General features: G+C 34.3%; 1 protein-coding gene across 2 annotated transcripts in view; it reads right to left on the bottom strand.

Moving 5' to 3' along the window:
- Positions 1–4934: 4934 nt before the first annotated feature.
- LOC140768327 (protein unc-13 homolog) overlaps positions 4935–14543 on the bottom strand; it is a 44644-nt gene continuing 35035 nt past the window's right edge. For both annotated transcript variants that reach the window (XM_073108584.1, XM_073108585.1), the window contains exons 22-28: positions 14061–14142; positions 10172–10282; positions 9978–10084; positions 6963–7040; positions 6788–6883; positions 6352–6447; positions 4935–5317 (exon numbers count right to left, since the gene is read on the bottom strand). In XM_073108584.1, the coding sequence (XP_072964685.1) occupies positions 5156–5317; positions 6352–6447; positions 6788–6883; positions 6963–7040; positions 9978–10084; positions 10172–10282; positions 14061–14142 (732 nt within the window). In that variant the 3' untranslated portion in view covers positions 4935–5155. The remainder of the gene's footprint in view (positions 5318–6351; positions 6448–6787; positions 6884–6962; positions 7041–9977; positions 10085–10171; positions 10283–14060; positions 14143–14543) is intronic.

Below are 14543 nucleotides of genomic sequence, written 5' to 3'. Positions count from 1 at the left end.
CCCCAACTAAGGCAATTCCTACATGTATTATCTACATAGGGTATATCCTCACTTTCACACCACCAATCCTTTTTTCACTTAACAGTTTTAACATATGGAGAACGTAGAGCACGTAACCCCCACCCCAATCCCCAGGCAGATAGACAGCCCATTTAGGGTAGCCATCCCGATGTTAGGCTCTAGAATTTCTTCCTTGCTGGTCTTGATTCCTTGCAACCCAGCGACGACAGCTAGCTTGGCCATTAAATGCTAAGGTGACAAGTCTAGATTAGAAGGCTCCCCACTTGTAACTTCTCACCCAACTTGTTGTCTACTAATCATCCTTTTTTTTCATGTGATGTTACCCTTTTGTGTGATCTCTTTATTAGGATCGAAGCAGATACTAAGCTTTCTATTTTGTTCTTACCTTTGTCCGCAGCAATACCACCTGTCTCCATCTTCCAGTAGCCTCCTTTGGTGGTTGTTGATAGGTAGAGGAAGTTGTTGGCTCCTATTGGGTCTTTGTATTCCTCGATCTCTAGTCTTCTTCCACTGCTTGTTTGGCATGCACTGCCTCTTTGCCTGAACGTACATAGTTGTAAAGCTAAACTTGTCATTCCTTACTTGGCAGAATGTGTGTCGAGAAGGGGCAGCTTTAGGCTGCCAAGCGGCAGGCTTGGCTACATCATGTCTCCCCGTCGCTCTTATGTCACCTTTTTGCTTGGCATCACTAAGACCACTCCCTTTCTTAGCCCTGCTCCGGCCCATCCTCCTTGGTATGCTCTACATCCATTGGGCAACTATTCGCTGCATTAGTTAAGCGGCATATGTGGCCTTTGTGACCTATCACCACACATAGATAGCATAAGACAGGTATACTTTCATAAACTACTATTTGCTCCAGCCGGTCCTCCTTTGGCCCCAGCCATATCATTGTTTTTAATGGTAGCCGGAGGTCCACCTCAATGCACACACATGCAAATCAACTGCAGGTGTGATTCGATGTTGTTTCGTCCACCCTTAATGACTTTCTAAAATGAGCCACCACTTGCACTAGAGCTTCTAATTCCCAATACTCCTTGGGGAGGTTGTGAAGTTGTATTCAGACGGGAGCTGAGACAAAAGCATGGCCGAAAGTTATTCCTCCATGGTATCAAGCTCAAAACTTTCCCTAGGATGGTCCATGGATTGCTTGTTAAAGCAAAGTTCAGGTCTTCTTGCCGTTCAAACCTAAACACATAGTTCCTACATATCAGAATACTCAAATGGAATAAATTAATTGTGATCAGACTGCATATATCAGAATACTCAAATGGAATAAAGTAATTGTGATCAGACTGCATATAATTCCTGCGATAAGGGTGCAAAAGATTTGCTCTAACTTGTGTATTTGGTTTCGAACAGTCAATTAGAATACATAGTTCCTGCATATCAGAATACTCAAATGGAATAAAGTAGTTGTGTATATCAGAATACTCAAATGAAATAAAGTAGTTGTGTATATCAGAATACTCAAATTGAATAAAATAATTGTGATCAGACTGCATATAATTCCTGTATATAATTCTTGCGGTAAGGGTGCAGAAGATTTGCTCTAACTTATGCATTTGGTTTTGGACAGTCAATTAATGCATCATGAAAGCTTTTGGAATTATTCCAACATAAGTGCACTTTTTCTAGGGCTAGTCATATGTTAGATTAAGAAATCTAACATAAAAATCATGCCCTTAAGAAATTTATCTTCTATCAAACACTAAAAATGTCTAGATTTCTCAATATAATAATCCCATTTGAGTGTTCTAATTCTTGTCGAACACTAATAAGTAAGTCGTGGTTAGCATGTAGAATTGACTTTTTCTTTTTCTTCTTTTTTGGAAGCATTCACTCTTAAATATTATTATTATTATTATTTTTATTATTTCTCACTTTCTTATTTATCAAACATGTAACAGTAAATAGAACTTCCTTAAGGATGACACTTAATTATTAAACAAATTGGCACTTTATTGTTAAGATCTGCCTACTAAAATTTATGCTTCCTTCACTCATTAATTTATTCTTGGCACAAAAATATCATATTGTAGTTATGCCTAAAGTCAAATTATCCTGTAAACATCTATTTGAATAACAGTATTATCCTTGTGTTTTTAATTAATACATAGTTCTAGCAATCATATGTTTTCTACTCATATTTTAAGATTTTATAGTAGTCCATTATTATGTAATTGAGAGGAAGTACATGGTGATGATAGAGGATGCTAAATTGGATGTGTGGCTTGGGAATGAGAAAATTGTGTGTAAATATGAATCAAAGTGATGAGCAATTCTTGAAGAATAGAAAAAATAAAAATTGGAAATTCTTGGTACTTTTTTTGTCAAGTTTGGATGAAAAGGATATCAGTTTTATAATAATTTAAACCACAAGCAAGCAAATCAATATAAATAAAAGTTTATAAATTTTAGGCATAATCACAGAGAAGTAATTTATAGTCTAGCCTTTATTTTCCTAGGAGGGTTAGTCTATTAACAAAAAAATTTAGTGAACATATCAAAGTTCTTCCCCTTGTCCCCAATCTCACACAAACTATTTAAAATCAATAATACTTCAGTTGGTTAATTAGTTAGTTAGTTATGCAGATGGGACCTTTATTTCTGACCTAATCATGCACACCTGGCCCTATCCCAATGGTTTGATACATAATATATGAAATAAATAATCACTCCAAGTACCTAACACTAATAGTTTATGGAGGCCTTTGGCAAAAGAAGAAGGTCATAATATAAGTCTCAATCTATTTTATGTTATTGGTGGAGTGGGGGCATCTAGAAATAGACATGTGAAAGATGAAAGAAAGAAATATCTCAATGACTTTGTTGCTCAATTGGAGACTTTAATTTTTTTTTTGTTGGTCAATAGAGCACGGCTCCTATTATATGCACTTGTCTTTAATTGCACTTGGTGTTGAAGTTTTTGGTAGCTTTTACTGTCAATTATTGGAGCTACACTTAGTCAAATTTGAGGTTTCATAATGTCAAAGAGAGAATGTTCAAACCTATCCATTGTGAGTCCAAATGAAAACAAACAGGTGTTGCACGTCTTTGATGTCTAGAAGTTCTTTCCTTTTCAAACTCTAACTCAATTCATGGGAAAGAAAATTTATTCTCCAACACTTGATATTATTAGTGTTTTTTTGTTAGTTTTTATATAAATTTTCTTAAAAATTGTGGACATAAAATATCACTATGTGATTGTTTTGCATCCACCGTCCACCGTCCACCGTTGGGAGAAAAATAATCAAGCTTATTACCTCGCAAATATTATGAGTGTTTAAAAGAATTTGATATACCTTATTCATTAGTTATACAATAGCGTAATGTTTTTTTATGTCAACTAATTATCCAACATGATATTAGAATTATGTTTTTCTTAAGATTATATGTGCAAACTTTGTTTTCTTCTAGCATTGCAGTATGGTGGATGGACCACATATTCTATTATCTATCATATATCCATATATTTTATTAATAGTCGCACATAACTGGGATATATATATATATTAAAAACACAATATATATTGTTGGTCGGTTATCTAACATCTTAAGTATTTAAATCAACTAATTATTAAACAGCGAGATCTCGAATGTCAATGGAGTGAATAAATGTGTGGAGGACTATGCCATGTGCAGATATTTTTTGACCAATTATAGATTGTTATCTAAGAGAGCCTATCTCATGGGAGATAGGATTCCCCTATGAGATCATGATCTTTAGAAAAGATAGAGATATTTATTTTCTTTAAACACTTCTAGGACAATTATAAATACTTCTCCTAGCTTCCACCAAATCTTTCAGGCTTTGTGTAAAATAGCAAGTGGTCAAATAATCTAATTAGATGCAATCAGCTTGCCTCTTTCTATAGGAGTAGAAAGAGAGATAATCTCACAACTGTAACACATCAATGGCAGATGCCCAAACAAAAGTAGGGAAGGTAAAGAATTAAGTTACATTTATTGCCAGTGGGTGAGTTCCAGTCAAGTCTTCGTAATTTTGTTTTCGTTTAGAAAGCAGCTAGATGAGTGAGTACATTAATTATGGGTCTTTGTTTGACATGGGCTTATATTAATTGTGGAAACATAATATCTGTCAGAAAAGTATTCCCAGCCAAGCTTCAATTAGTTTGGAAGTCACACTCGATGCTTTATGGATTGAAATAAGATGATGGGAAGAGCTCTTTTTATTTTTAAAGTTTAGGAGAAGAGCTCATTGCTTGCCACCTTTTCCTTCTTATTACCTTTTAAGTGAGCATCTAACATGCCTTTAATCTTATTACTTTACTTTGTTGGATGTGACTTTATAAATGTGAATCTCACTTAATGTGAGATTAGATTGAATATGATCTTGAGTTAAATATATTTTACTATCTTATACTTGTGTTTTTTTTTTTTTTTTTTGCTTTGCATGAGAAGGGACTGTTAATTTTTTTTTTGTTAAATTTAAATAAATGTCATATTTATTCTAGTTATTTTTGCAATATTATCTAAAATCTTTCGCATTTTGCCCAACAAAAAACAAAGATGTATTTTAATCATTTCGACGATGCTAAGCTAAATTTGACAAAAAAAAAACTAATAATTTTATTTTAATTATAAATATAAAGATTGATTTAAAACTTTCTTAAGTATAGAAGTGTAAATTGACTTTTAATAGAAATTTAGCAAGACAGTCTAAAGTTGAGAAAGTAAATAAGAAAGAAATGCTGATATTTGTGTTCACAGGTTTGCTCTCAACATAGTCAACTAATGCATGCTAGGACATTACGTAAATTTCAACATATCTTTGAGACAAAAAAAAATGTCAAAAATGAGGACGCTACGTAATTAACATAATCTCAAGTTTTCACATTGATTTCATCATATGGTAGAAGAATTGGAGGATGTTTGTAAAATTGGCACACTTTGACAAGATCAAGAGTATGATATTAACAAGGGATCACAATGTTGAAGTATAAGTCAGAAATCTTTTACAAATTACATAAGTTTGATCCGCAAAACTCGATCATTTTTCCTCAGAGAAACTGTTACATCACACGAGGGTAAAAGAATAACGGGATCTTCTGCTTGCTCCATCGGCAGAACGATGTCAATGGAAAACTTTTGATCCTCCAAGATGGACACTTCAAGCTGCTGATTTGGGTATTTTGAAGTGCTTTTTAAGATACTGAGATGCCTCTGAATCACTTCTATGACACAGAATTCTCAGGAGTGTTTTGGAATCAGCTCCATACTTGCTTTTCCCTCCTTGAGTTACTTCTCTCAGGTCATCAATCAACACACGGGTCTGCAAGAACACAGAAAACAGCTTTGATCAATGTGGAAAAGAGGAATCTTTAACAAAACAAGGAGGCACGGTGAGTAATGCAGCAAAAGTTTCCATCAAATAAAAAATAAAAAACGTTATTGAGAAATAAATAAGACTCGGTTACTGTCAGCAAATAGGTTAACAGGTCCTTCTTTGGGCCTACCATATTTGATATAGTGGTAACAAATGACTTTCTGCTTAAAGCTGTCTCATAGCTAAACATCTACTTGCAAACACTTCTTACATTAGAAAAGCAAAGATCACATCAGAAGGGAAGGGAAGATTATGGCTGCCGTGACAATCAAAGAATTATACTTTTTAATGGGAAAATATCCCAAAAATATAATATGCATCAATTGAAGTTACAAACTTGCAACTATAAAATCACATTGCATTGCCTATAGTAGTGTGATACTGCGATATACAAGACCAAATATTCAGCAGGAGAGCTTCGAATTGTTAATTCACTTTCTTTTAGCATAGGTTATCATTCGCTTCTGAAATGTAGGCATGAACTCAAAACCTAATAAGTGAAGTTAGGCTACCGACTGGCTGGAGCAAACACAAATATACAGGATTGGGCATTGGAGAAGTATTCTTGGAGTTATTTCCAGTCAAACTCAAACAATGTTATTAGCTGCAAATAACAATTGGCTCCAGTTTGCCACCACATAATGGCTTTAACCAATTTTACGACAGCCAGGTTGCCGACTTCGTAACCTGATTATTTTAAGGTGTAGGTCACAGAAAAACCCTTGCAATGTTGTACAGCATAAGCCAGTGCATCTCTTGAATCCTCACACTTCTGTTAGTTGTAAACAAAGGGCAACTCTCATGTAGGCCCTATTATCAAGTAGGAACAGAACAGGACTAATCTTATCACTTCAATTGTTATTTCTAACCTCAGAAACATGAATTGATAGCTAGCCTGCTGATCAGCACACGTGATTTACTATTGTTAGCACTTGGGCGTTAGCAACTATTTGCAACAATACTGAAGTATGAGTTCATACCTCAAAACTAAGCAATTTTAGTATAGGACGAACACGTGCAACTAAGTTCTCAACTGTTCCTCGGGGCAGCCCATCTCCACCAGATATAAAAAATTCCTGCAATTCACAGAATAGCATTTTACAAACATTACATAATATTCTCCTTGCATAATCACTAAACCACAAAAGTTGTCATTCTTAAAGACAATTTTCCACAATCAAAATACCAAAGATAGGGGATGGTCATAGTTAATCTGAAAAACAAGCTTCTAGATAATGGAAGATAGCTAGCATCAAACACCTTATTATTAGCAGATAAACAAAGCTCCCTAATTTTATTCATCTGAAGAACTAGTTAAAATTGAAACTGCAACTAATTAATCTAGAAGTCATGGTATCCAGGAGGAGTATTTGTTCAGCAAGTGCATATCCATCAAAAGGAGGCAGTCATACATACCTTCAAAGTTTCAAGATCATCTTCTAGCAATTTAGCATCACTAGGAGAGAAGACCCGAGTAGGCCCTCCATCTAATATTACCCGGAGTAGCCCATCCTACATAAAAGAACTATTTAAATATCATGGCACTTTTGGGCTCAACAAATTATTCTCACAAATGTCATTAAAGTGCTACCAAGGATGCTTGAAGGAGGCCAGTGACAATGCGATCCCGAAGTGGCTCAACAATGACATCGCATAGTTGGTTTAGCACCTGCAGAAAACCCAAAACAAGATGGCATAGTCATCAAATAAGAACTCCAGACATTTATGGAAAAGGCAAAGATAACCTAAGGAAAACAAAGGTAATCAACTACGAAAATTAGATTTAGCTTGCATCTACCATGCATAATAACTTTCTACTACTTCCATTCCTACAGGTCTTTCTGTAACAAGATCTCAGTTAAAAACATTATCCATGAAAAACAATTGTTTGGTTGGTTAACACTGAATATAATAATTTTGAAGGCACTTATCATTTTCTACTTCTGTTAAGGAAAAGATTCCTTGGTCTCTTGATAAATTTTAGAAAAACAGACCTGAAACTTCTGAACTGTTTGCTAACTAAAAATTGTTCCATTAGTACTGTCAAGATGTCAGATAACTAAAAATATAAGTAGCAAACTAGTGGCAGCTTTTAGTCAAGAGAGCTGCCAAGTTACATGTTTCTGATGGACAAGTCAAACATACATAAATTCGACAGAACTTGATCTTTAATCAACAGTAAAAAGAGTAATAAAAAGAAAAGGTGATTACCATATCAAAAGTGGGAATCTAGTTAAATTAATGATAATAGTTAACAAATATAACGAATTAGTAGTGCTAAATAAACTAATAAAAGTAGTTACATGAACCCTTGATTTCTTTATATGGTTCTGAGAAGAGGAATCACTGTGTGAGGCTGTGAGCTTTTAGGTGGGTAAGAAATGATATAGCAAGGAGCTATGAAGCACGGATATGGATAAAGGATACAGAGATATGGATATGACAAATTCTTAAAAGTAGAATATAGATATAGCATGGATACACCAATAAATAAATAAATAATATATTTTTAATCTATTGTCAACCAATTTAACATAGGGTAGAAAATAATTATCTCAAATATGATAAAATAAAAGTAAAGAAAACTATATATTTAATATCTACATGCTTAAAACTTTAGAAAAATATTGTAATAGAAACTGATATGAAACTCAAAATATTAGTGAAACATTAAAACCTAATTAAACTATTAATCTACAATAAATTTGAATCTTTAGGTGGTTTTCAAGTTATATATTTAATTTATTATCAAATAAACAAAGCCTAAAAATATCATGATGGATTGGATAATCCTGTGCACGTGTGTATATATATATATATATAGGTATATATTTTATATCATCTTTTAGCACAAAAATAGAGGGGACCGGATGATCAAGAAATGCACTAGAGTCGTATCTTGCAATATCAGTGCCCTATTAGAACCTTAAAATTAATTTTTTTTTAATTCGAATATTCTTCCAATCGTATCAGATACGTATCGGACCGTATCAGTGTTGTATTGGTATCCGATATGGAGGGGCAAAGAATTCGTACTTCATAGGCAGGGAGTCTTGAAGAGTGTAAAAGGGACCAAGAACTTTGATTGATAGTAATTTACTGATAGCGCTTAAGAGACATATATCTGTAAACAAACATGGCCAGCTAGAGTTTAATTAAAAGTTGGATGTAGATTTTGCATTTAGATCCATTGAATATTAGTTCCCCATCTTGGTTTGGTCTATGCTTGGTAAAATAATACTTACCGTGGACTATTACCTGATGAATATTGGATATGGTTTAGGCTGTACATGGAACCAATTTCATTAGGATATGGAAACTATGAATTCCCCGTTACCTGAATTACACTGAATGTAGCGACAGCTACAAAGATTGGAGAGCCCAAACTGACAAAAGCATATATGCAGTTTAGCAAAAGAAGAGTTAGAATCTTGTTTGTGACAACTATTTGATGATCCTACGTCAAAATCACCATGTCTCTTTTGATTGAAGGGTCACTTCTATGTAGGGGTGGCAATTTTTTATCCAAAATAAACTTGAAGGCTTTGAATGAGTTTGAGTTTAATATAACCGATAAACAAGTTGATCCATTTAATCCGATTATTAAATGGGTTTTGTTCATGTTTATTACCCAACCCATCTAAGTTTGACCATTTATAACCTGATAATTCATTTATGACCAGATAACCTGATTATGACATGAATAACTTCAAATAACCCATTTATATCCTAGATAAACATGTTTATAACCCAAATAGACTTGTTTATAACCCGAATAACCAATGTAATCTCTCATAACCCGTGTAACTCATTCATTAAATGGGTGCCAGATGTAACCCGCTTAATAAAACAAGTCGTGATCATGTTTTTAATATTCCAACCCATTTTTGGTTGAACTTGACCAGGCTTGACCCAATATGAACCTAACACGACCTGACCTACTTGCCACTCCTAGTTCCATAGAGAATAACATATCAAGAAAATTTAGTTACTAAATGAGTGCAGAGTAGAGAACAAGTGGATGAACCTGCAATATATGCCAAAGCCATTTGAATATAGATGACCTTTAAATGGGAAGCAAATGAGTTATACAGCAACATGCTGATAATGCTTTAATGCATACTGTACAGTGACATGAAACACATGATTTTTAGTTCATCTGGTCCATGCAGGGTAATTTCAATTTATTCCTAGTAAGTTAACAAATTATTATCACCTCCAGTACAGAGCTAATTTTTTTTCTAAAATCTGCAAATATTTTCTACTTTTTTTTTTTAAATCTGCATAAATAATTTTTCATGATTTATGCTTCTATGGGTATACAAAGCTTGTGCATAAATTGATATTTTCATGAAGCAAGCATTAGGCATGTAACTGCAGCTCTCAAAAATAGAAAGGCAGTGAAGGGACTTCTGATTCATGTAACTAATATATGTAAGGGTTCAGATGAAAAGTAATATGTAACCTAGTTCAACGGAGATGACCAGAAATGAAAGCAGTCAGAAAATATGAAAGAATTGGATTTTAGTAACAACTGCATAGCTAAAAGCTTTTCTTCAATTCCTTATTAATTTTCCAAAAGACTATATATGCAGGCATACCCTACCGCATCAAGAGCTTCAGTAAGTGTATCCAATCGATTCTGTGATACATTATGTTTGTACAAGTTGTCTATCAATGGGTCCCTAAGATCCCAAAATATGATTTTTGTCCCTGAAAAACATCAGAAAGTTTACATCACAATTGGTAAATTATATAAATTTTAGTTTCCAAAGGAGTCCAAAGTACAGATATGCATACCTGTAAACTCACAAATTCCATCAATAGCTGCATTAATTTCTTTCCTACTCCCATCAAATGAATTCTTCTGCACTGATGCAAAGCTTATAGATCTCTCATTCATTGATCTTCCTACATAAAAGGCAGAGAGCTAACTCATTATGGAGACAGGAAGTTCAGGTTTCTCCTAATTCAGCGTAAAGCCAATAATAACATAGGAATCTACATTTAAAGCACCACATAGCTCTATTCTAAACCAGGTTAGAGGAGTATAATTCATTGTCAACAGTGTAATATTGTTCTAATGGATCAGGAACTCATATATGCGGTGTCAAATGATCGAAACATCATTAGGTATATAAAGAAACATATAAAATTGCTGTAGCCATAGCTGTTATAGAAACTATATCAAGTTAAAAATACAGTGAGATACATTCACATAATATAAAGGGATCTACACACTATAATTGTAAGAACTGAAAAAAAAAAAAAACTCTTGGGGTGCACGTGCATTGCACGTGCGCACCCTTCAACCTCTCCCTCTTCGGCACGCAATAAGGAAGTTGCGAGGGTTTTGGCTGAATCCAAAGCAAAATCATATCTGGATTCTATCTATAAATAAAACCCAAAATCCCCCTTCCTCTCAATTTTACCCCAACATTTTCTTTCCTCTTGTTCTTCTTCCTTTCTTTACTATCAAAGTCGTCGCCGTGGAATTGGACTGGTTGGAGACCACCACGTGACTCGTTAGTAAGACCTCTCCCATCTCTTAAATTTAATTTATATTTAGTAGGGTAAATTAGAAATACCTAATTTGTGAGGTTGCGGCTTCGTCGGTGAATAATTCTGGCCGACGACTTCTAGTCATTGCCGCTTCATCACTAGAAGCTACACGTCGTTGGTCTCGTGCCGTAGGTGTTCTCCTTTGGAGCCCTCGTGGCTCGAGTCATCGTCGGCTATGGATGAAAAATCTCCTACCGCCGGTCACCATGGCTGATCTTCCCTCTCCTCTTCCAAGTCGTCGAAGCGGCAAGGAAGACGTTAGCATGGTCGGTGGACTACCAGCGACAGTGATCGCTAGCATCTCTCTCTCTCTCTCTCTCTCTCTCTCTCTCTCTCTCTCTCTCTCTCTCTCTCTCTCGTCAGTCCTTTCGGGATAAAGAAGGTAAATTCGGCTACCCGAGTCTCATCTTCATCCCTTAAGTTAAGGGATTCGGGTCGGGTTTGGATTTTAAATCCAAGGAACTTGACCCGACTTAATTAACTTAATTAGATTGAGCCTTTAGCCCAATCCATTTAGGTGGATTGTTGGGTGGGTTGTGGAACAACTATAACCCAGCCCAACCAATTAGGCTTGATTTAGTCTAATTGAGTAATTTATTTAGTTTTAAATTTTATAAATTATAATATTATTTAATTTAAAATTTTATTGTTATTTATTATTAAAGGTGGTAATTTTTAGCACTTGGACTTAAGATTAGATATTTCAGTTGTTTTAACTAGACTCGGGTGAGTGAGTTCATTCACAATTTATTTATATTATTTTCGTGTTTTTTATCAAATTACATATTTCTCTATGTGCAAATTTTTTTATTATATTTTTGTGTGCAATTTAATTATTATATTCTGTGTACAAAATATATGATTTAGTACATCATTATACTTCGTGCAAATAGCAAATTTTAGTAGAGAAAAATATAACTGATATTTAGTATGACTTAGAAAACAGTTCCGGTATAGATTGTTTGCGACTTTCCGTAATGACTCAAGTCTAACTGAAAGTCTAAGGAAAAATCTTATTTTAAATCACTACAGTGACTTTCTTAGGTGGCTCTAGCGGGGTTAGAGAACAGTTCCAAGTTAGATCGAAAGACTTCATAAGGTAACTCTAATCTCTCTCAACGATTTATGAAAGAGACAAAGTACGTTAATCACATAATGACACCCCCTGGTAATCCTCACCGGATCAGCTATGAAGCAAAGAACTAAAAATCATCTCTAGGTGATGTTGATGTAAATCCACACGGTATAGACCCAATTGACAAAAATGGTATTATTATTATTGAGAAAAATTCAGTATGTTAAAACTAAACATGTTATGAGATATTACTTTATATATTATTATTGCCATTATTATTACTTTAAAAACATGCTTAGTGGAATTGTTATTTCATGTTGTTGGATTTAAATTTTAAGTTGTAAATTTTGAATTTATTTAGCTTTTGAGTAAATTTTACTAACCGAGTTATAGTTGTTGGCTCATTAGATTTCCTCTTCTAATATTTCAGGTAATAGTTAGCATGGAGACTAAGCAGGATACACTGAAACTCCATTTTCACTTAGAATCCACCATTTTTATTTTTCAGTTCTTTTGGATTTTATGTTTTAGACTATCTGTTAATTTAATTTACTTAGAAACACATTAGTGATGACATTGATTTTTTTAATTATTTTAAATTAATTATTAAAGTCAAATTTTCTCATTAATTCTTATCATGTCATTGTGTAGTTAAAAAAGTATTAGTAAGGCTTCGTATATCTCAAGCGCATTGAGATACATAGCTAGTCGTGATAATTTTGGGTCATAACAATAATAGCTATAAACCATGTTTCTTCTATTGTTCTTTGTGTGCAAACAGGCTCATAAGCAAGGTTCCAAGTATAAGATCGAAATCGGGATCGGCCGTTTGAAAAAACGATACGTATCGGCCGTATCGGCAGTATCAGCCGTCCGTATCGGCCTGTATTTTAAAATACAGAAAAATTCTTAATTTTTTAGAAAAATAATAAGATATAAATATAAATTATTCATATAAAATCTAAAAACTAAAAAATAAATACTATTTTTTTAATTTCTATTTCTCTCCCTTTCTACCACTCACACACTCTCTCTCCCACACAAATTAAAGAAAAATTTTACCTTCTCTCCACTAATTCTCTTTTTTATCAAACTCTCTCTCTCACTAACTCTCTCTTATCAAACTCTCTCCCTAATTAACTCTCTCTCCTACTAACTCTCCCTTAAAAACTCTCCCTCTCCCTCACCGACTACCACCTCTTTCCCTCTTTAATATAGTTTTTTAATTTTTGTTTTCTCTCCATGTCTCTCTCTCCTCTTCCCCCCTCTTCTTCCCTCTCCCTCTTACTACTGCAACCCACAAACTCTATCTCTTTCTCCCTCTCTCTTTCTCTCTCTCTCTCTCTCTTCCTCTCTTTCCCTCTCTTGCTCCCTCTTTTTCTCTCTTTCCCCTTTCTTTCTCTCTTACCCATGCTTGTCTCGAGCGGGATCAACTGATATGGCCGATCCCGACCCGAAACGAATCAAGTATCGGCCGATACCCAACCAGGATCGAGATCGGCTACGGCCGATCCCGATCCGTTTCGGCCAATCCCACTCGGGATTGGCCGAAACTAGGAATCATGCTCATAAGTGGAAGGTCCATAATGACAAACAAAAATAAATAATGAGCCTAAGATATGTTCTTACTTAAATCTTTGAAAAAATACAGCATTCAAATGTAAGTAGAAAGAAAAAGCATTTTTCTTCTAAGGTTGGCACCATTTACTGAAAATCATGGTCATTTACATGTTAAGCAGAATAGTGCTCAAGTTCTGATAACTATCTTTGGCCATCCTCATGCCTGACTGTTGGCACTATTCAGGCTGATCATCAACTAAAGTTTCAATGAAGAAAACCTACATGTAGTGCTCAATATTTCTTATTTGAATGTAAAGCAGTATACAGATTTAGTGGCGATCTTATAAACAAACAAAATCACCAAACACATACAGAAAGAGAAAAGAACATTGTAACACAACAAAGTAATAGTGAAACAATGATTACAAAAATATTTAGAAGTCTAATATTACGAACTGTCAAATAATTCAAACAACAGCTAAAGAAACATACTAATGTTAAGATTCTCGCTTTTCTTCCTGGTCCACCGCTCTTGAATGCTGTCTTCCAACTTATTTAATTGGGTGTTCGCATACTGTTTGTATTACAAAATCATTGATCAGTATCAAATGCTAATCAACAATCAAAACATAAAGTATATTCTAGGTGATGGTATCGAAAAATAAGTCAGGATCTTCCTCATAGCAACTAAAAGGATAAAGTTATTTTGCTTGTAGAACATAATATCTTACAAAAGAAGGGATGGTCAAAACATCAGGCATTTGTCATCCACAGCAAACAACCATGAATTCTTATAGTTGTACATATATTGTACATATAAGATATGTCACAAGACAACTGGTACCTATGGCTCCCCAAGGTTCATAAATCTAAAATTTTATGATGGCCTATGGCAACTATAGAACCCACATGATACTATTCAACTACATTCATGCACTACATTGTTAGTTGTCAGATTAGCATTATTAGTATCAA

Source organism: Typha angustifolia, chromosome 10 (assembly GCF_048772165.1).
Source record: "Typha angustifolia cultivar Huaian chromosome 10, ASM4877216v1, whole genome shotgun sequence".
NCBI classification, from domain to species: domain Eukaryota; kingdom Viridiplantae; phylum Streptophyta; class Magnoliopsida; order Poales; family Typhaceae; genus Typha; species Typha angustifolia.
Note: the sequence above shows the minus strand (reverse complement) of the source record. Positions and strands in the feature narration are given on the sequence as shown.